The sequence below is a fragment of the Euprymna scolopes genome, chromosome 27 (assembly GCF_053919585.1).
Source record: "Euprymna scolopes isolate OS-2025 chromosome 27, ASM5391958v1, whole genome shotgun sequence".
NCBI lineage: Eukaryota > Metazoa > Mollusca > Cephalopoda > Sepiida > Sepiolidae > Euprymna > Euprymna scolopes.
In genome coordinates, this window is record NC_136508.1 from 66,446,345 (window position 1) to 66,470,827 (window position 24,483).

The following is a 24,483-nucleotide window of genomic DNA, read 5'->3' on the forward strand; positions in this document are numbered from 1 at the left end:
ACCAATGGTGTTCACTGGAATTTAGGTGAAAATAAGCCTCGCCAAGGTTGAAGTACGCTTTGCACTCATCCGATGGAGGTCTGGTTAGTGTTTTCTCTCCTTGAACCTTCCATGCCCCTTAACCATTCACCCTTCACACCTATTTGAGGGGAGGGGCAGTTTATAAGATTTCTTGTTTCAGTTTCTTTCGATTTATATGGTTGTTCTTTTCATCTTTTCGTTTTACTTCTGTTGCAATGTCCATGTGACTGGTTAGTGTTTGTAGTTTGTTTGGTTTGGTTTCTGCATTCAAGGGGTTTCTTTGAGATTTCCACTGTTTTCAGCATTTTTTCCATTGATTCCAATTTCTCCCAGTCTTTTTATTTTCTTTCTAATTTTCAATACCATTTTATTTATTTAAAACTGTTGACTCCATTTATTGTGGAGTGATTGTTTTTTCTGATTATTCTATTAATAACAATGAATCTTTTTGATAGTCATCATATGCTCTATGTATATTTTCACAGTGACCTCTTGTAAATATAGAACATATAATATCCTACACAGGAAATTGAATTTCATAAGACACGCCCTATTCAGTAGAACTGTGTCTGACGTACGTTTTTGTATTACAAAATATCTCTATCTCTACTAATACATAAAAGAATTTTGCGTGAATGTGTGTGTGATTTCATTCCCTTATAGTGTCGCCCATGCTGAGAATTGAACCTTCAACCTCCAGAAGAGTGTAACTTATAATGAGTGTAACTTATAACTTAAATAAATACTTTGCCCACTATGTTATGGCAATATGAATTTTAGGAACTTTAAACCTATTTTTCGTTTAGATATACAATTTTTATTATTTATCACTATAGTTCACAATTTATTATTACCTATGTATATTCATATTTACTGTTTATTACTATAAATATATATATATATATATATATATATATCCATACGCCATCTACAACTTTTTGTAGATGCTTTTGTAGTGAGGAGTTCTTTTTACAGGGTGAGGGTGCTGACCCTACGCCCAACCTTCCCAGAAGGTACATACAGCACCTAGCCTTCCCAAATGGTCACCCATCTGGTACGGGCCAGGCTCAATGTTGCTTAACTTCGGTGATCTGGCAAGAACCGATGTGTCAGCGTGATTGTGCTATATATATATATATATATATATATATATATATATATATATATATATATATATATATTTAAAAGAGTGTAGCCATCAACAATTTCATGAAAATATCTGAAGAAAGCGAACCAAAGCTTGAAACGCGTTTATAAAAATATTTTAAAATAAAAATATGATAAAAGGCTTTTTAGCCTTTTATCATATATAAAAAACCCACAATTATTGATGGCTACACTCTTTTAAATATACATTTTTTCTCTCGTTGGAACTACACAACCATCACTTTAAATAAATAAATAAATATATATATATATATATATATATATATATATATATATATATATATATATATATATAAATAAAAATTACAATAAGTTTACCAAGGTAATCAAAATGGTAAACTTAAAATATATTATAAATATTAAAGAGTTAATATTTACAAGTAAAGTAATCTCAACCAGATGTAAAAGCTCAATAAAACCGAAAAGGAAATAGAGCTTATAATATGAACAAATGATTAATAAAACATGTTAAAAGACATCTTGAAAAAGAGTTAAAAACATTTAATTTTAAAAAAGGAAGCACAAGATGTGGATAGTCCTTAATCCGCGGAGTTTCGAAGAAATACTCTCCTTCTCATTAGAGGGCAGGAATTAGCAAAATGCGGGATCGGATTTTGCATATAAAAGTATTTAATGAAACTACAAGTAAGTCACAGATCTTACTTGGTTAAAAAAAAGGGTGAGGTAAGGGGAATAGGAGGTAAAAGAAAAATGATAAAAAGATTTCACATGAATGGATAGTCCGGTGAAGGGTAAAAAATTCTTGGAGTTAAAAAGAATATCTGGGCAGCCCCGTCAGCATTCTCCAGTAGAGGTGCCTAAAGTGATTAGCAAGGTTCAATTCTTGGACCTTTATTATTCCTGATATTCAGAAATGACCTCTCCGATAAAATAGACTCTGAGATGGGTATATTTGCTGACAACATCATGCTCTATAACAGGCACAAGGGGAAAACAAATGAACACACATCCAAGGCAATGGCAGAAACCCTAGAAGAAGACCTCCAGTCGGTAGTAGAATGGAATCAAAATTGGAGGGTAACATTCAATGCTGCCAAGACTAAGCTAGTTTTCTTTAATAATTACAAGAAACCTTCTCAACCAACAATAGCTATGGCTAAAGATACATTACCTGAAAGTACTTTGTTCAAGTTCCTTGGTTTTACATTCACAGGGAACATGAGTTGGAACGGATCTATCGAGAGCATTGCCAATGCTGCTGCGAAGAAAGTGGGTTCTCTCTACCATGCTAGAAAGTTACTTACGCCTGAAAGTATCTTGTACCTCTACAAGGCCACCATTCACTCATGTATGGAGTATTGCTGTCACATTTGGGCTGGTGCATCTGCTATTAGTCTCTCATTCCTGGACAGGGTTCAAAAGAGTCGCCAGCCTGATAAATCCTAAACTGTCGTCTAAGCTTCAACTTCTGTTCCACTGACGAAATGTTGCATCCCTCTGCCTGTTTTACAAGTATTTTAATGGTGGATACTCCAACGAACTACAAGCCCTCGTACCCCCACGACATAATTTCTCGCAACAAACCCAACAAGCAGCAAAGTCCCATCTCTGCACAATAGAAATCCCTAGATGTAAGAAATCCTTCTGCTCTAATAGTTTCTTCCCCAGAACTGCTAGATTTTGGAATTTCCTTTTGGTGTTTCTGCTTCCCCAACTGTTTCTGATATGCAGAAGTTCAAATGTAATGTAAACAGACATCTTGCTGCTCAACTCCCTACATAGTAGCCCCCTACATCAAAGTGACACTGTGCCTTGTTTGGGATGAAAATGTAATAATACAAAAAAAAATTTAAATAAGTTAACTCATTCTCAAAGGGAGAAAACAAAACTCCCATTCCAAAATAAAATTCCAAAAACCTACTGGAGAGAACTGAATGCCTACTAGACACGGTCTTTAGTATCTAAGGTCTCTCTGTACAGGGGTTTGTCAGGACAATCTAGCATGAGGATACTTTTTTTCTACAAGTAAACCCTGGCCAATATTCAAAATTACATAGTATTCGTGGCTCAAATAAGATCTCCTCAGCATGTCTAACCCATACTGGTTTTTACAAGAAATAGTGAACCTCTCCAAATGATGTTATCTCAAATAACAGCACAAAGCTGGATACTCCACCAGACTAGATGAATTCTTGTCCTGGAATAATCTAGTAAGACCAAGAAAGACATACTAACATATTTAAATAGTCAATTGGGGAGAGAAAAATTATGTTCCAACTTCTTTACTAACTCGGTGTTTGAGATGTAAAGAACTTTAAGAGAATATTCGAATATATATGTCTCTCATATAGAGATCAAGTGTTAGCCCCCAGGAGGGGGAGGGGCTTGATTTCTGAGAACTTCGAAGTATTAAAATGAAACCAAACACGTGAGGCATCGGCTCAAACAAAATCTGTCCCCTCACAAAGTGACTGTCTCTTATGATGTTTGAGCATTTTCAGTCTGTACGTGTATGGCAGAGGTTCCCAACCTGGGGTGCTCGCCCCACTTCTCCCAGAGTGCGAGACAATATTCCAAGGGTACAGAAAAAAGTTTAGATAGAAAATAGGCTATTGTTGCTATTTAAAATTTTTTTTTTCTCTTTTGCAATGCATTAACTTCTTGCTTTCATTTTAGGGTTCAGTATTGTTATTAAATGGCCATTAAATACATGGCTGAACAGATTTAATCCAACCATATATTCAAACGTGAATTCAGAAATTTTGGGGGGTGCGAGGTTTGAGGGAAATTTCTTGATGAGTGCAGATCAAAGAAAAGGTTTGGAAACCTTGGTGTATAGCAATGAAAATGCTGTTTCAAACTTTAATATGACTTGAACGATAAAGTCTCTCATAAAAATTGAAAGACATGACTAAAAAACATAAAATGAATAGTTTTGAGTAACTCAAGTTGGGAACTTGTGATTTAAAGCTTGTCGATGACTTTGCTTCAAGAACAATCTATTTTTAAGAACATCTCACTCTGTTTTAATTGAGATTATTCAGACTACTGTTCTCATCTTGAGTATTATTCACACGAGTTCCCATTACACAGCTAACACCTGCTGTTAAATTTGATCATGTTAGAATAAGTTTTGTTTTTGAACTTTTTAAGATAAGGATTGATAATTTTTATTGTTTTAATTACACGGACTACTGTTCTCATCCTGAGTGCTATTTGCACGATGTTTTGGGGGATGTAATGTCCAACCTTCTCCAGTTGTATCATGTCGAATTTGGGAATCTGCATAAAATTTTGAACAATGCCTTTAATTATGCCCCCTATTCTGTCACCATGATTAGATAGAAGTTTTAAGTAATTTACAATTGTATTCTTCGTATCGCCCGCACTGAGGATTGAACCTATGACCTTCTTCTACAACAAATTTTATGTACATAAATAAAACGGTAGATGTATGTATGAAAATATTTAACTGATAAATTCTTAAACTACTGGTCACATAACACTGAAATGAACAGGAAATAATCATATACCAAAGATGGTTTATGGTGAGTAAAATCTTTGTTTGGATGGATGAATAACGTGTACAGAAATGCTGACTATTACTTAGAACTAAATTTTTTGTATAGTATTTTATCTGTTATACTATGACTGTTTCCAACTTTGACAAAATTCACCTGAAGGAGGTCAGAGGTTACATTGTCGGAACATTGTGTGAATAATACTCAAGATGAGAACTGTAGTCCAAAAAATCCGAATTTTCAATCCTCATCTCAAAATTTCAGAAACATAACATCTTACTCTATTTCTATTTATGCTTGTCTCCTGTCATTCTAGCTGTATCGCTTTGTCACATACAAACAACCTTCGCTCCACACACTCACTCCTATTTATTCATGCTCATTTGCACAAAGTACTTGTCAAAACTACCTTAAATGTTACAAATGATTTGTGTATTCATGCTGAAAATGGGAGGGGAGAACAAACAATGTAACTAAAATGAGTCTCGCCTTCCTCCATAATTAGCTTAGATCACTTTCTCAGTTGTAAGGGGAGATAATTTGTACATCTTCTGCTCTACTTTTATTTAATTAGATTCCCCCCCCCTTTTTTTTTTTAGAATAAAGAGGTTGGAGGTTATTACTTTTTTCAGTTAATGTGTGTGTACATACATATATATATATATATAAAAGAAATGAATGCTGACAGTTAAAAGTTTAAGTGTTAGACTATCCAATTAATAATGAAAAAAAGAAAACTAAGACCATGGTATTTTGAAGCTTAATGCTTATCATCAGAGGAGAAGAGCAATTTTATGAATATAAATAAAACAGATGCATGTATGTGTGTGTCTGTGGGAAAATATTTAACGAATAAACTTTTAAACTACTCGTCATATAACACTGAAATTGCCAGGAAATAATACTCATATACCAAGGATGGTTTATAACAAGTAAAATCTTTGGATTGATGACTAACACATACACTCAAATGTCGACAAGTTAAAAATGAAAAATGTTCATTTCAACTTATTGACATGTTTTTATTACTTTTGTGCATGCACAAATTCATTCATAGCTTGAAGTGGTTTAATTTAAAAAAAAAAAAAAAATTCTTATCTGTCAATAACTCAAAAGGTAGAGAATGTGACTGGAGTGCTAAATGTTTTGGTTTCAATTCTAGCTAATTGCACCCAAGTCATTTTTTTTCTTTTTTAACTTTTAAAATTAGTAATAATAAAATTAGCACGTTTTTGGTCAAGATCAAAGTGTAGTATCTGTTCTTCAGATGCTGCACTTCATTTTCTTGTTTTCCTTCGGTGGAGGAGAAATCCTTCACGATTGAGACAATTTTTATTTTTGTACCTTTTCTCCACGTTAAAAAACGACCCTGGTGTCTAACTCTGTCCCGTGGGGAGGCATAGTAAATAGGTACAATATAAATGTTAGAAACTATATAGTACTAGTGGGGCTACCCGGCGTTGCCCGGGTGTTTGGAAGTGTGCGTTGAGCACAAAAAAAAAAAAAGAAAGTGTTAGTAGGCAGGCAGGCTCAAACGCGCGACGCGAAGGAGAAAAAGAAAGAAAATGTGACATTTTACCGCTACGCTACGAGGCCATAGGAAGTGAAAAGCGTTCAAATTTAGCGATGTCAATCAAAAAGTGACTTGCTAAGTGAATGAGTTCACACAGGTGCAGAAATGAACATTGGCTGAAGGCCAGTTCAGCTTTCCGCTGTTTCATTTATTTGTTTCCTCATGATGTTGGGGAAAACCAGCTCCCCCACAAAAAGGGAGTGTCCAAATGAATAGCAATTGTCTGATATGAGTGCAAATTAACTAGATCTTTTGCAATACCTTGATCCATAAATAAGAAAGTTGTATTTTCTTTTTAAATAAATAGAAAAAAGGGTTTTTAATATGAATATCAATACACAAAAAAACTAAATTTATGGGAGTGTGTGTTTATTTTTATATATATATATATATATATGTGTGTTTAGTATATTCATGCAGATTTCATATTTATTATCACAGAGCCAATTTTCCATTGAATATATATATATATATATATATATATATATATATATATATATATATATATATATATATAGCAGATTTTTTTCGGACATGTTTTGTAAATATGTATTTTTTCTTTTAAATCTTCCAAAGTTTTGTAAATATATTTTTAAAAAATCTTGCTCGCGAATATTCGACCATGTCTGCTATTTGACGTGTTTACAAAACAACAACAACCGTCACCCATGTGCTTGTGCCAATGTCAAGGTCGAATCACCGGTGTCACTTGAAATGTGCGCCGGTCGTCGGCAGTCGTCGTCTTCTGCTACAGGGTATCTATTCTTTACTTGGTCTGATTACAATAGACTTGCAAAATGAAAATTTTGCCTAATCAAATCGAAAAAGTCCCATTAATACTATTTCCTGAGAGGCACACCAGCCCAACCATCCGGCAGTTTTCAGAAAAACTTCCTCCTCCAACTTCCAATTTTCATTCCTTCCGCTACCGCCTCCTCCTCCTCCAGAAAGTCGGCTCTGATCACTGTCCTTTCTGGAATCTTATCACCCCTGCTTGATTCTGGCCTTTGTTAGTGGTCACCATTTGACTACCCAAAAGTTGATCACACAAAATGTCCATTGAAGATAACAGCCATTCAGTCTACCTTCAAAGATAATCTTTGGACATTGATTTTCTCACAAAGGCTGCTCTCAACATGACTATTGTTCAATTGGATACTCACTTTAAACGAAGAAAACATTGCCAAACTACAACCAGGTATTTTTAATTCTCTGTTCTTGTAAAGTGTCGGCACCACTCTGGTCTTGTAACTGGGCGTCTTGGGTTCGATTCCACCTCTACACACTCTCTCCCTTCCAGGACCACAAGATACTCGCGTTGTGGTCCAATTTGAGAGTAATATGCTGATGATGTTCGTTTCCTTATGCCCCAATTATCTAGGAACCGGTTATATTCACGAGTCAAACGGTGGTCCACCATCGGTCGACACTTCCTCTGGGATGCCGTATGTGCAGAACCAGTTTCGTAGGGCATCACATATGGCCTTGGCATTCCCGGATGACATCAGAGTGACTTCTACCCATCCGGTGTATCTATCTGCATATACTAGGTAGTTCTTCCCTCGTAAATCAAAAAAAGTCCATCATCGTCTTCTGAAATGGGAACTCGGGGTTCGATGGCAGCATTAGGGGTTACCTAGGTTGTGACGGAGCCATTACGTTGTATACTTTGTACTGGGCCTGAGTCTGACAAATGCTCGCGTCCAATCCTGACCAAAATAGCTGTTGTCTGGCGTTTGCCAACATTCAATTGACGCCCTGATGCGCCAAATGGAGCGATTCCAGTACCTCCGCATATAGTTTTCTGGGTATGAGGATTTTATTTTCCATTATTGTCACCCCTTCCAAGCAATATAACTCCTCTTTCATATGCCAAAACCGGCGAATTGTCTCCGGCAGTTCGTGCCGAGATTTAGGGAAACTATTTTGTATGAATTTGGTGGGGGTACAACATTCCTCGTCAGTAGCAGCTGCTGCCACAATCCTGTCCCATGTTATTGCCCTAAATTTGGGGTCCGGCTCATAAGTGGAGTTAAATGACGCTCTTATGGCACTATCTATGGTTTGTCCGATGCCCTTATTTGAACGTTGTTTGTAGCAGGTTTCCTATATCGGCGACGCCATGTAAAGTGTCGGCAAGATGACATATATTTGGAAACACACTCGTTATCAGGAATGTCTTGTTTAAGTAGCCCGCTCTCGCTTCTCATGCAAGCGGGTGAGTCTACTTCTATGGGGATGTGACGCCAAGGCCCGAAGGCCACTCAGGAATAAGGGTTATTGCGTGTACAGTAGTCAATGAGATAGTATTGTAGTAATCATTAGTATTGGAGGCTTTGATAGTGTCTTACTTAAGGGGGCGGTTTGTCAGGAGTTTGTTTATGTTGGGCTTGAAGACGTCCAGGTTGTAGTCAGGTGGGAAACAGGCAAGTGGTAGAGAGTTCCACTGGCATGCAGTTCTAAGAAAGCTTTGCTCATGGAATCTACGTTTGGATTTAGGCACAGATAAAAAGTGGGGAAAATTATTGACAGTAGTTTTAGACAGACGGGTGTTTATCGTGAAAGATTGGTGAGGGGGATGAGCAATTGGAACTCAGACGAGAACCTGCCATGGAAATAACGATAAAACAAAGACAGGCTCGCAACGTCTCTTCTGTGGGAGAGAGGTTGCAGGGAAGAGAAAAGGGCATCCCCCACTAAGCCACGAAGTCTATTTTGTACTCTGTCAAGATGTGGCAGCAGTACTCCATCCTGCCCAGATGTGGCAGCAGTACTCCATCCTTGGACGTACTTGGCTTTTATACAGATAGAGAATTGCATCAGTAGTGAGATATCTTCTGGAGCGGTAGAAGGATCCCACCAGTAATACCGTAGCTGGAAATCATGTCTTGGGTTCGATTCCATCTCTACAGTTCTCCTCACTTCTTTTGGTCAATCATCGTTTGCTACTACAACACAGCGTGAAAACATACTGTGCTGTGCATGTTTACATGTGAAGCAAACCATAAAGTAACTTGTTGCTTGCTTTTTTGTTTTTTTTTAATTCTGCAAGAAGTATTTGTCATATGACTGCATAATGATCAAAGTAAATTTAGCATTCATTATTTCCACTTTGTTTATAATTAAACAAAAAAAAAAAAAATTTTTTTTTTTTTTTTTGTTTCGTTTATTTTTCTGGAGCCATTTTCAATGGTTTACTCGTTTTAACAGTTTTTTTTTTTTGTTTGTTTGTTTTGTTTTTAACCAGCAAAATATTTTCTATAATATATTCCCATGTAAAGTGTAAAACAACAAAACGTTTTTTTCTATGATTTTTTTTTTTTTCATCCGTTTCAGGATGTAATGTTACTTTTCAAAAGATTTGATTAAACGAATTCATTGCTAGAGAATGTAAAAATAACTTGTGTTTTTTCCCCAGTCTTGACACATTATTCATTATGTCTTTCTATTTGATTTAAAAGTATTTTGCTGGCTGCCAACCCTTGTTAGGTCATTTCGTGCTGAAACCATATTTTATATGTAGATTATCAGTCCATGTATCTACGGTGTTTGGCAATGGAATTGAGACTGGCTGTCACTCATTAAATGTTGACAATCCCTGTGCTTGGTCGGCCCTCATTTGGAAACCATATTTTATATGTAGCACTAGTCAACAACAAATTTGTTTTCTGCATATTTCTTTTTTTTTTTTTTTTTTTTTTTTTTTTTCAGCTGATTTAGGATGAATCTTATGTGCTGAATCAAAAAATACGATTGGTTTTACTCAGTTTTATTCAAGTTTTTAAACTATGGCCACATGTTGCTTTTAACATATTTTTGTTCACATGCATGTGTAAAGCATTTTAGGAGATGGTGGGGGTAAATTGCCATGCCCAATAATTGTTTTGATTGGAAATGATTATTTTAATGACAAGAAGTATTCAGGTTTGATACTTCTAGGTGATTATCGAAAAGAGATCAGTTTAAAGTCATAAAACCCTCAAAATCTTACGAAAATTTGTGTTCAGCATACACAAAGAAGGACTGGCCTGTGTGGTAGGAATTGGTACCTTGCAAAAGAAAGGAAGGTCATCAACGAACCTGTGGTGGACAGAGACAGAGTACTCTTCCCGCTGCTGTACATCAATCTTGGCTTAATCAAGCAGTCCACCAAGGCTCTGCACAAGATTAGTGACTGCTTCACTTACTTGTACCAGGCTTTTCTAGGATTTACCATAGAGAAGTTAAAAGCTGGCATCTTTGACTGTCCTCAGCTCTGGCAGCTCTTCATAGAATTGAGACTGGTTGTCGCTCGTCTATTGTTGGCAATGGATCTCTGTGCTTGGTCAACCCTCATCTGAAACTCAGGTAATTTATTGGAAAGAATCACCTCAGCCAAACTAGTCAAGTATAAATGGTTGCAGGTTAATTTCTTTTGTAGACATATATTTTTTAAATGATACATTTTATTTAAACAATAGATTGTACTCTGGCATCTACAACTAGTCAGAGTTAAAAAATGGACTTTGGATTAATTAGCAACAAAGTCAAAATCCAACACTCGCCAAAACTCCAAAACTGTGATTTCATCAAATAGTTTTGTGTTATACGAAGGAGAAAATGTGTATGTGTGCGTGGCAAAAATATGCTTTCTCTAGACACGTATTTTTGCTAACCTAAGAGGAGGATATTATAATGAATGAAGTTCATGTACTGACTCCAATGAGTGAGGTAATGACTGAAAGAATATCATAGCAAACGACCCCCCGCCCACACACACTGACCCCAAAAATTCAAATAAGACCTCAAAGTTACCTTGACATGAGAAATACACACACATGAAATATTATTTTTTTTAATTTAGAGAGGTTTTTAGTTCTCTCTCTCACTACAAGAACTTACACACCAGGATCAGAAAGCGTGATAGAGAAGTCAACACCCTTGAGGAGGGACACTCTGACCTGCAAAACCCAGTAAGGGCGTCTCAGGCGATTAGCAATAAACTGATCTCTTCTCAAATAAAGAAGGCATGGCTTTAGGATGGTGGACCTCCTAGAACTGCACGGAACTAAACTCCTACCGCAAAATCAACATGTAACAGATCATTACAGGAAATATCTTTGTTCAACATTATACTAAATTCAGTCTGTGAATAGTTATATTTGAACTGAAGTAATTCATAGCAAAGATATCTCTCTATGGGCTCCCAAAATCAGCAGAGATTAAACCAATCTCTGTTGATTTCGGGGGCCCAAGGAGAGATATCTTTGCTATGAATTACTTCAGTTCAAATATAACTATTCACAGACTGATTTTTTTTTTTTTTTTTTTTTTTTTTACATGGAGTTCACCACTTATCAAGGCCCAATGGCCACTCAGGGATAAGGGTTATTATGTGTACAGTAATCAAAGGGATAGTGTAGCAATAGTATTGGAGAATTGGTAAGGTGTCATTACTTAGGGGGGGCGGTTCATCAGGAATTTGTTTGTGTTGGACTTGAAGACATCCAGGTTGAAGTCGGGAGGGAAACAGGCAAACGGAACAGAGTTCCACAGGCATGCAGTTCTAAGAAAGAAGCTTTATTCATGGTATCTACGTTTTGATTTAGGCACAGATAGGGAGTGGGGAAAATTATTGATGGTGGTTTCAGCTAGTCGGGTGTTTTTTGAGAAAGATTGGCGAGGGGAGGACCAGAGAATGGGGCTCAGACGAGTACCTGCCATGGAAATAATTTAATTAGTATAATTTTGAACAAAGATATTTTTTTAAGTAAATTTTCTAAAATCGAAGAAATTTTTTTTTTTAAAAACATCTCAGTTGGTTTGTCTCATTCGACTTTGATTGGTTAATCTGCTGCTGCTTGTTTTTGTCTTGCGTTCTGAATGTGTACAACTATGTTTAGAAAAGGTATATATACAATTAATTTTTTTTTATAGCGTTAACAAAAAAGGAATAGGCAGAGTATACATTACTAAGAAAGTAGTTCCAAATATCACATAAGTCTAAAGGGATTTTTTTAACTGAATGTGTGTTTTGTAAATTAAAACAAAATTAACATAATACAGTAATAATTACAAAAGGCTATATAAATATTTTATTTAACTAAATGATCTTTTTTTAAAAAAAAAAAAAGGCAAAAGAGCATACAGTATTATTTTAAAGAAAATTATTTTTGCTTACAAACATAATTTCTAACATTTTTTGCTAATAAAAACAATATGTAAATCATAGTTACTTACTTTCTCATGCAAATATTAAATGTCATATTTTTTTTCTGCTCACAAAATTACACATACACGGATATTGTATGAACACCGTCCAAAAAGCTGGTATAAACTAGTATGAAAAAAAAAAAAAAAAACATCTTGAAAACTTTATTTAAATAATATTTTATTAATCTTGGAAATTTTTTAAAACTTTAGTTTTACAGGATGTTTTTTGTCCAAAAATTAAAACAAAATGTAATGCTCTGCTTTATTATTTTTATTCATGACATTAGTCTTCTCAATGAAAGACAAATTTTATCATTACTAATCAAATTGTTATTTAAATTTCGAACTGGACGCATTAGTTTTTTTTTTATGTTTGTGTTTATTATTAAAATAATATAAATTGCTTAAATTTTACACTTTTTTTTCCTTTCCTTATTCAGGTTGATCTTGATTCTCAACTTGCCGTTGTTCACTACAGCCCCACGGAGATTTCTCCGCTGGATATTGTTGAGAAAATCGAAGACCTTGGATTCATGGCACGTGTAAAAAGCGTTGAGCCAGCCATTGCGCTGGAGGTGAAAAATCCTGAGAGGGAAATAGATTTTGTTTTCCCAAAACAACTATCCCTCTCCAAAAGAAAAGTTGCAGAAGAAAAGCTGAACCAGCTATCCGGTGTCCATTTAGTCGATATCTCGCCAAATAATGAATCCATGAAAGTCTACGGTCAAAGCTCTAAAATCAATGCGAACCATATTCTAGAAGAATTGGAAAAAAATGATATCGAAGCGCAAATCTCTGATTCTAAAAATCAAAGAAGCATGACAAACGACACAAAAGAAGTTATTATTAATGTAGAAGGCATGACGTGTCAGTCGTGCGTTAAAACGATCGAACTAAATGTATCGACAGCTACAGGTGTTGAACATATAAAAGTATCCCTGGAGAAAAAACAGGCTTTCATTGTGTACGATGCTAACATGACAGACCCTAAAACTTTGTGTGATAATATTGAAGACATGGGTTTCGATGCTAGTCTCTCTTTGTGTTACTCTTCGGACAATGATTTTGACACGATTGCCAAGCGTAATAACCACACACCAGCCGATAAACAGTGTATAATTGACATCGAAGGCATGACCTGTGGATCGTGCGTCAAGATTATCGAAAATCACATATCGGAACAGAGTGGCATAATTAAAATAGTTGTCTCTCTCGAAAAGAAAAATGCCATCGTGAAGTATGACCCCAACCTGTGGAACCCCAAGTCGATTGCCGAAGCGATAGACGACATGGGTTTTGATGCTGACGAATCCCGTGGCGATAATCTGGTCGCTCTGGATATGACAAAATCTGTGACCATCAGCATCGCTGGGATGAAGAATAAATCATCTGCAAACAGCATTGCGGTAAAGATGTCAGCAATGAAATGCATAAAAGACATCAAGGTGTCTATGGATGAGGAGTCTGCAGTGATTGAATATTACCATGATACGACTGACCCCAATGAATTGTGTCAAATTATCAGAAATTTTGGATACAAAGCGTCGGTTTTGAGTGAGTACAATTTTTTTTGTTTTTTGTTTCCTTTTACATTATTCTGTTTTACAATATATTTGTGTTTATCTAATATATATATATTCTTATCCCCCCCCTTATTATCTCCTACCTCACTCCCCCCCTTTTTTTCCGTATTTCTTCTAAAACACTTCTTCTTAATACTAACAACCACTTCTGTAAGGTCTGACGAGGCTATTAGATCGTAACATGGTCCAACATCTGAAACATATCTAACCAAACAGATAAAACGGTAATAAAAAGATAAAACACATCTTTGCTCTGCAATAGTATTGAGCACTCTCTTCAGGTTTTTACTAATTACCAGTTTTACCAAATATATATATATAACTACTTCATTTACTCACATAAGATTAATATACGAAAGTATAGATTTATGCGTAAACTTTAAGTATTTACTTCAAAAGTGCTCAATACGTAGGTAGAGCTAGTTAGTAATTCATAAAATATATATGGCGATTAAGCTACACTGAATATTCGGCGTTTTATCCACTCTAGGATTCCTCAGGCTTCTGCGCGAATTCTGTGGTTGTTTATCATTTTTATATGGTCCTCCAGAAAGCTGATTGGCTAACTAAATCCTCAAAAGAAGATCTATTAAACTGTAGAAGAGAAATAGCAAATAACTGTGTTCACAAAATAAAATTTACTCTAGGATAGCGATACAAAATAGTTTTAAAACTAACAAAAACAATAGAAAATAAACAAATAAATAAATTAAATAAACATGAATATACATAAACGATCACACATATATGTATGTATATATATATATATGTATATATATATATGTACACATGTATATTTATATATAAACTAACAACAAAAAAAAAATGTCTGCCTTAAACCACTAACCTAGTTTTAAAACAGATCCTTTGTTTGATAAAATGCATGCTCATTGGCTGATAGGAAGGGGCGCGGTGGATACTAGAAAGCTGATTAGCTAACTAAATCCTCAATAGAAGAGGACCATATAAAAACGATAAACAACCACAGAATTCGCGCAGAAGCCTGAGGAATCCTAGAGTGGATGAAACGCCGAATATTCAGTGTAGCTTAATCGCCATATATATTTTATAAATTACTATATATATATTCCAGGTTGAAAAATATTCAAAAAATTAGAATCATTGAATTCCAACAAGGGTCGTAGGTAGTGCTCAATCAAAGAGAGCAATTTTTTTTTTTTTTTACGTGGGGGTCACCACTTTATCAAGACCCAGAAGCCACTCTGAGATAAGGGTTATTGCGTGTACAGTAATCAATCGGATAGTGTCGTAGTAATCGTTTGTATTGGAGATTTGATAAAGTGTCTTATTTAAGGGGGCGGTTCATCAGGAATTTGTTTATGTTGGACTTGAAGACAATTATAATTTTATCAAGAAGAACCGTCTGTTCAGCCACAGAACATGAATACCATTCCTCATGCCAGACATGATAAATATTTTTCTCCTCTAAAATTAAAAAGGTTCTTAAATTTTGTTAATTTTAAATTTTTCCTTGTCTGATGAGATCAATAATGATCGAAACGGTCTGCACATCGTAGCAAGATATAACTATAGTTATATAAAGAAAATAAAAAAATTATATATTAGTGTTGTGACGATTAATCGGAATTGGGAATCTGAGAAATATACACATTTGGGGGTATCGGAATTGGTATCGAGAAAATTGGTGCCGATTTTCTGATGCCAAAACGATTCTTTTGATTGTCTTTTCTATTTGATTTTATTTACAGCAAAATCTTCCATTGCTGGTAATAATGATAAAATATTAAACATTTATTGATTTTAAATTACCAGTAAAGCTAAAATCTATAGATCATCCTCCACAGGTGTATTTTGACGTTCAGGAAAATATCTGCATATTTAACACATGTTTTTTATAGAAACCGAGGGAAATAACAACTCTATAATTAAATATTTAAATATTTATAAAGAATCAGAATCAGTAATTGTATCAGAATCGGAAATTTAGTACAGAATCGGTAATGGTATCAGAATCAAGTAAAATCTTGGAATCGTCCTATCACTAATATGGTTCTATTATTCTCAATGACTTCACATTTATCTCTATATAAATAAAATGAACTCCTTTTTTCTCGTCTGATTTTGACCTTAATAGGATTAAAAATCAAGATATTTAATGCAAATATAATATGCACAAATGGCAGAACAATATCTGAGGTGTGTTATAGGCTTATTATTTCTCAAATTCCTCAATAATCTTAGATTTCTATACTTTTTCTGCTGAGAAGTCACGGCCAAAATCGGTTAAGATCAATGGAAGTGGTAAAATATTTTCTCTCTAATAAATTCCTCCTCCCCCTGCCACCACTTAACACCATTTGGGGATCGTTCACAAGGAACAGTTGAGAAGAGAACACCGGTTTGGCTTCGTAGTTCTTTCATGTGAAGTTATTTAAAATCACTAAGCTAAGCTGCAGTGCTCTGTGGCGTAGTGGTTAGCGTGCTGGACAATTCACATTATATTTTCACGTTCGTGCCGACCTACCGTAGTCGTTTTTTTTTTTTTTCCTAAACAACTGGAATGGACTTTTCTTGGTGGCCGAACTGTTAACGTTGCAGATGTTCTTTTTTTTTTTTTTTTTTTTTTCACACTTTATTTTCCTACTTTTACTCATGACTCCGGGTTTGATCCTTCCTACTTACCTACCATAACATTTTTTAAAACTCCCCCCCCCCCGTCCCGGAAACAAACACTCGGGCAACGCCGGGTACCCCCGCTAGTATACTATATTAGAAATGAGACATTTACCTTCTAAGGGACATTTGTTAATATTTCTAGAGTTACAAAGTGGTTCATCTTCAGTATTTTGATTTGTTAAGTAACCTTCTTCCTTAATTTTCTCGTCCGTTTTTGCACTGTTAGAACTTATTATAGTTTTCCTCAAGTTAGTAATTGTACCAAAATACTGTTATCATTCTCGAAAAGTACTAACTTAGTGAAAACTATAATAAGTTCTAACAGTGCAAAACCAGATAAAGAAATTAAGGAAGGTGGTTACATAACAAATCAAAATACTAAAAGATGAATCACTTTATAATTGTAGAACTATTAACGAACGTCCCCTTGAAGGTAAATATCTCATTCTTAATATATATATATACACAGGGTGTCCAAAACGTCAACTGATAGGTTTTGTCTTAGTCAGATAAAATTACAGAAAGATATCATCAAAAATACAGAATCTATTTAGATTCTTTATTTTTTATGATATCTTTCTGTAATTTTATCTGACTAAGAAATTGGGAATTTAAAAAAAAAAAAAAGAAAATGCAAAATTCAAACAATCTTTATTCATGAAAAATAATGTCTTTTTAAATGTTACTTATTTTCAGCTTCGCATATTTGTGCTCTTTCCAAAACATTATTCATGACAGATTGCAGAATCTCTGGATTGCTATTTAATCCTCTTATTTCGTTCCGTAAGTTGGCAGACCTCGAAATGTCAAACCCCCAAACCCTGCAAAAATTGAAGGAAAACATCAGGAATGAAATAAGGGAGTTAAATCGCAATTCAGAGATTCTGCAATCTGTCATGAATAATGTTTTGGGCAGAGCACAAATATGCAAAGCTGAAAATAAGCAACATTTAAAAAACATTACTTTTTATAAATAAAAATTATTTGAATTCTACACTTTTTAAAAAAAATTTTGCAATGTCTTAGTCAGATTGTGTTAAAATTACAGAGAGATTACATCAAAAATAAAGAATCTATTTAAGTTCAAAACCCTTCAGTGACTTTTTGGACACTCTGTATAAGTTCAAATGTATTGAACTAAGATTTTTTCAAAAGTGCTCAATACATAAGTAGAGCTATCTTAAATCAATTTATATATCACATCAGAAAAGCCTAAAGTGGATTAATTAACATTTTGGCAAAGTTACTCATCTCATCAGAGATTCAACAATCCCTGACGAGACGAATAACTTCATTAAAATGTTGATTAATCCCTGTAGGGTTTTCTTAATGTTTATAATTATTTCACTTGTATATATATGGTATCTTTGATTAGTACCAAATTTCTGGTTTGCATGTAAAACTTGAGATCACGTGATATTCTTTTAGATGATATAAGCCAAAGAAATGCCCCCTTGTCTGAAATTACCATGTGCTTTTCTAAAGAATACAAACAGACAAGAATTTTTTTATATTAATAATTTTGAGGATTATCTTCCAAAGCAGATTTAAAACCATGCATGGTGCCTTCTCAATAACATAGCCACCTTATTTGGATGAATTCATGTGGCTACAACAGTACGATCACACGGAGAGCCATGTATTTAATGCTGTGACCCTGTTCCGTCTGGAGTACATGATCTACTTAGATTAGATCTGCTGTCTACTTACTGGATGTAACAGTTGCTTCTGTTGTCTACATATTATTTCATGGTTCTTACCCCAATATAATGTTTAAATACTGCCTTGGACTGTGGCTGAACAGACCAAACCTGCAATGATATACATTCACATTAAACCCTCTGTATCATTACACTGGTGTTTGCTCAGATATGTACCGGTGATTTCCTTTCGCATTGTGTTTCTGCCGTCCCGAACGTGCTATCTCGAAATTGTTACATTTTCAGATTTCTGTATTGTCTAACTATCATGATATTCGGAAGTTTTATGCATTTATAGTTAGCTTAGTAGCCTCTGTCTATTGCTAACAGTTTTATGACCATCTATATATATAAAAGCAAAAATGTGTATGTATGTATGTTCACTTTTTGTGTATGTCTGTAAAAAGCTTTTTTCGCTGGACTTTTCGGTCGGCTCATTCCTTAAAACTTTTTATATCACGTCTAAATGATAATATATATGAGTTTCAAACGGGGGTCGCCTGTCTATTTAATTTGCCCAACTTTCATGCATTATTTTTTCCAGATGTTTAGAGCGTCCCGTGTATCTTTCGCTTTTCAGTATAAAACAAGCGAAAACTGGCTTGCAGCCGCGTCATGTTTCAAGGTCAAACATCACGCGACTTAAGGTTCTCGCACCTGTTAATTTCATTTTATAAACGTTAAATTAAGAGATTTTTTTTATTCCTCTTCTCTCGTGGCCGAGATGGCTAGGTCCCAGGGTTTTTTTTCCATTTCATTTCCACCTCTACATCAAAGGTTCGGGTTTCAAGCCTACTTTCCTACTAAAACTTTTTTTTTTCTTTTACACTTTTAAACACCCGGCCAACGTTTTTTTTTAAAAAACGGTGTTCTTTTGATCATGTTAAACTAAGTTAACCATGATTAACTTAGTTATATTAATAGAAGAGATGGGTGTAATTTAATTTTATTGCCTATAGAATTTCATAAAATTTAGAATTCAAAGCAAAAACGCTTTATTATCTAATTTTTACTGTAATTTTACTTATTTTTGTATATTTTTTTATTTTGCATATTCCAGGTCTTAGATGAGTGTATAATCAGACTGCAAAAGGGTTTATGTGCTGTAAAAATGAAAAACCAAATGACAAAACTATCTTGTTGAAAAGCAAAGATAATTGATTTTAACGTTCTGTTTTCCAAAAATTTTTTATTTATATTAAATTCTAGTACTTATGCAGAATAGGGACTGCATTGTCATGGGCATATTTTGGGTAGGTAAATAACCTGCCAGAAGGCATTGAAATGCTTAACCAATAAAATCGCAACCGCCAACAATACAATTTGCAAACGGTATTTTAAAGTTATTTTTACAGTATCTTTTATTTATTAAATTGTTAGGTAAAGGTACAAAATAGTTACCCCTTCCCCCTTCCCCATGTTAAAAATGGCTTTCTAAAGAAAAATGTCATAATTTTAGCATGGTTCGTAAATTGCATAAGTAGTGTAATTTGGTATGCATTGATTTGCATATCAGTGAGGCTTTGCCCCTGAAAAGACGTTAGATAAAAAAATAAAAAAAACCTGAAGTCGAGTGGGCAGGGGAGCCGACTCCTTGGAACTGAACAAAACAGGTCGGAATGTAGAAAGCTGTATGAACGCTGACAATAGTCCTTTGTTTTTTTTTTAATTACATGTACATTTTTATTTATATATATATATTTTTTTTTTTTCATTGAAATTACCATACAATGACTGTTTTTGATTAAAATTGTGTATTTTATTTCGGTCATGCACATTCACCAAAAATTGATGAGAGCACATCAAAACCCAGTGTATGTTGGTCTATAATGGCGCTGTAATATGTGGTGGCCTCGTCATTCATGCACCAGTCACCAAGAATGAGTCCAAACGACCTGGAAATAAAAAGAAATGTATAATTCTTAACTATTTAAACATTAACTATTGGTAAAAAAGTAAAAAAAAAAGTTTTCATTACAAAAACCATTCGGCAGGTTTACATAACCTGCTCAGAATATGCCATCGATCAAACAGTTCCTATTTTGCTTAAGTAACTAATTTCTTTTTAATTTTTCAGAAGAGGGCGATGATTTGAAGACCCTTACAACTGACAACATTGCGATTGATCTTAGCAACACAATGGTTCATTTCAATACGAACAATGAACAATTTGAAGAGGAAGAATATGAAAAATGTTTCATCAAAGTGAGCGGAATGACGTGCGCCTCCTGCGTTGCACTCATTGAGAAGAACTTGTCGAAAGTAGATGGTAAGCGGACAGACTCAACATAAATCTCTCTGACTAACCTGATAGGCAGCAAAATTCCATCCCTTCACTATAGAGGTTCCTAGATGCTGGAAAGCTTTCTAATCTAATAGTTTCTTCCATCAAACTGCTAGACTTTGGAATTCCCTTTCTATTTCTTGCTTTTCTAACTGTACCAACTTGCAGAAATTTAAATGTAATGTGAACAAACATCTGGCTGCTCAACTGTCTACATAGTCTGGTCTCAAGTTATGTCCAAGTGCCAATATGCCTTGTTTGAGGTTAATGAGAGTACAAAAAAAAAAATAATGTAAGCCATCCAATTGTATATTTAGATGTAATGTGAATGGATATCTTGCTGCTCAACTCCCTACATAGTGCATCTGTGACATGATCCCAAATGGTAGACTCTTATGTACAAGTGCTAATATTTCTTACTTGGGGTGGATAAGAGGTTTTTTTTTTTTTTAATTTCTTCTTTTTAAAAGAAAAGACTTTTTAATCCAGTTATTTTGTATTACATTATTTTCAATTTTTTCTTCCTACTATTATCCTCATCATTGCAATTTATTTTTCAAATAATGTTTCTGTGCGTTCTATCCTTCTGCAGGTTTAATGTTCATCGACACTTGCTGTTTCTTACATTCAATCTTGTTGATCAGTTGTGCATTACGTAAGCTGATGTTTTGTCGTGTACTTAAATCTGGTGTTTTTATATCACATCGTGCAAATGGTTGATGAATTTAAAAGTTATCTTTCTAGTGATACCAGATCAGGCGGTCTGAAGATACCGGCTTCCTTACTTAAAATGCACTAAACACTGATGTCATTGTTTTTTTTTATATATATAAATCTTTTCCCTTTAAAAAAACTCAATCTTCTTCGGCAAAGCCAAAAGAAGTTTCCTCTGCAAAGCAACCAAACCAAACTAAACCAAACTAAACCAAACTAAACCAAACCAAACTAAACCAAACCAAACTAAACCAAGCCAAACACTATGAATAAATATTTGGAGATATAAAGAACTTGAAGCATAAAAAATTTTACCAAACTGATAAAATTCAGCATTGAATAACTCGAGAAGGATTGAAATGAATAAAACAAACTGACCAAGCCAAAAGTTAACGTCATAACTAAGAATAACATAAGAATGTTCATCAGATTTATATATGTAGGAAACGTCAACCTACATAAATTCAATTTGTTCCAATAATTCTTTCAGTAAAATACACTTCGTGAGAATTACTATTTTTATTCGATAATCAACATGGATGATTATCAAATCAATAGATTGCATCATCAATAGAAAATTCAAAATGGCTTCTAGGATTGCTCGATATATAATGCAAACTGTTTTGGGGGAGGCTCCATGTTTTGAAAAGCTTCTGCGCATAATCTTCAAAATTATTTCTACTGTTTACACATACTTCTCTGTTATAGTTTTTTTTTTTTTTTAGAGAGTAAGTAATAGATCAATTTTATTAACTCTTTGTAATTCTTCTAATCTTTCTTTCTCCTGGATGTTCATTTCAATCTGCTGCTGCTCCTGCTACTACATTTATTAACAACAACTATTTTGAGAATGCTATAAAAAGGGTAATCTATAAATCTATAAAAGTGAAATTGTGTGTGTCTGTGTGTGTGTACATTTCTCTACCAAACTACTCTGTCAATTTTCAGTCTACAACTACACTCAAGATTTGACATAAGGGGTAATGAGATTTGGGAAAATCTTTTTAATCGGTTTTCGGACAGAAATTTTGTTTTTCAAGGGATCAAAGTTCAACGATTTGACCTTTGAAAACTCTACCAGACTCCTCTACAAATTTTGGGTCTAAACACTTAAAATTTTAGATGTAGGTTACTTGGACATGGATCAAACTTTTTAATTTGATTTGAGCCCAAAACAATCAATGTTAAGAGGTCAAAATTGGGGTCAAAGTTGAAAAGATTTGACCTCTGCAAATTACTCAGAAATTTTTTGATCTAAACATTTGAAATTTTACATAAAAGATATTCAGACATGCAGCAAGTTTTTTAGTTTTTGGGCAAACATTTTAGATGTAGGTTATCTGGACATGAGTCAAACTTTTTAATATATATATATATATATATATATATATATATATATATATATATATAAAGTTATGAACAATACATAGGGCCCAAGAAAAACCGGGCTGAACTAGTAGTGACTTAATTTCAGATAGGTATAGCTATAAATTATTTCCACTCCGGGCCCACTCCCCCTCACTAATTTTAATTATTAACAAGTTGTACCTATCCGATGTTTCTCCAGAATCTATTCATGTAAATGTTTGTTTCGTTTTGTTTTTTTTCTTTTCTTCTCTTTTTCTGTTTCTTCTCTTTTCCTTTTTCTTATATATATATATATATATATATATATATATTTTTTTTTTTTCACACTATTTTCATTTTTCATCCAGCAATAGAAAGTACTGGGCCCATAACCTCTTGAATTGGAAGCCATGTTTAATTTCAGAAGAGTTTCTGATATCTAGCTATTCTGTACAAGTTCTGGAGATAAAGCATTTTTAATGGGTAGCTGTTCTGTACAGATCCTGAACTTTATAATTTTGCAAAGAAAGAGCAAAAAATCTTTCTCGTGTTGACATAAGAAAATTATGTGCCGGAATCCTAAAGGATTCAATATTTTTATGGAGCAATTCTGGTTTCTGATTGGTTGATAGCAAAACATGGCTCAATTAGATTTGTCAGTTCCTATCGTCAGTGTTTATAAGTAGAATTTTCCAACTTTCAGTGAACATACTCTCATTCTCTATCAAAAATATTGCAACAGGTTTCAACATTAATCATAAATTATCTTAACAAAAACAACCCATTAAAAATCCTAATTTGTTGCAAGTTCCATTGCACATGTAAAACCCTGTAATTTACATAACTATAAATATAGGTTTGTCACTGATTCCCAGGCAGGCTTACACTGACTTCAATGTTTACAAATATTATCTAAATAAAATGTACAGAAATTAAAGTCCGGTTTCTAACTTATTATTTATAAACTTAACCTAAAAAATGACAGGTTTAACAATCATTTTGCATAGACATCCAATTGATTGATTCTGTTTAACATTCAATTTTTACATGCAACATATATTTTAAATTCTTATTTATATTTTTAATTTTCAAAAAATGTTTTATTTTGGACTTCAGGTGTCAAAAATGTATTGGTTGCTTTGATGGCTCAAAAGGCAGAGGTGAAATACGATCCTTCTTACATCTTGCCGTCACAGATTGCAAATAGAATCCAAGACCTTGGTTTTGGTGCTAGTCTTCTTGATTCAGAAACTATGGGACAGTCAACTGTAGAACTGAATGTAAGTAAGGTTTAATCATCTGGATGCATTGAAAGTAGGTGAACTGTAAATAATGTATATTTTTTGTTATATAAATAATTTTTTTTATTTTTTGGGAATGTTGCCTATATACTCTATAGTAAGTTAATTTTATTCTTATGATCTTGCAAACTTCAAAAATATAAGTAAGATTTAATCAATTTGGTGTGTTGAAAATAGACGGACTGTAAATTATACATAGACTCAAATGTTTTAACTTTGACAGTATCCTAACAAGACAATGGAAAGTACGTCTCAAAGATATCTTTACTTATATATAAAAGCACTGTGTGTGTGTGAATTCGTTCCCTATAGACTTCAAAACAAAATGGAATTTCACACGAATGTACTTTGTGTCTGGTAGTGTGCTTATATAGGTTTTTTATTGGGATGCCTCTGATAAGTATCGAAAATCAAAAAATCCCATTAAAGAAGAAACAGTTCAATTTTGACCAAAGTTAGAA

The 24,483-nt window shown here is 34.0% G+C and overlaps 1 protein-coding gene across 4 annotated transcripts in view; it reads left to right on the plus strand.

Annotated features, from left to right (window-relative positions):
* The window catches only part of LOC145248886 (copper-transporting ATPase 1-like), a 379,604-nt gene that overhangs the window by 251,830 nt on the left and 103,291 nt on the right, over positions 1-24,483 (plus strand). For all 4 annotated transcript variants that reach the window (XM_080110651.1, XM_080110653.1, XM_080110652.1 and 1 more), the window contains 3 exons: positions 12,876-13,989; positions 20,454-20,645; positions 23,838-24,001. In XM_080110651.1, the coding sequence (XP_079966777.1) occupies positions 12,876-13,989; positions 20,454-20,645; positions 23,838-24,001 (1,470 nt within the window). The remainder of the gene's footprint in view (positions 1-12,875; positions 13,990-20,453; positions 20,646-23,837; positions 24,002-24,483) is intronic.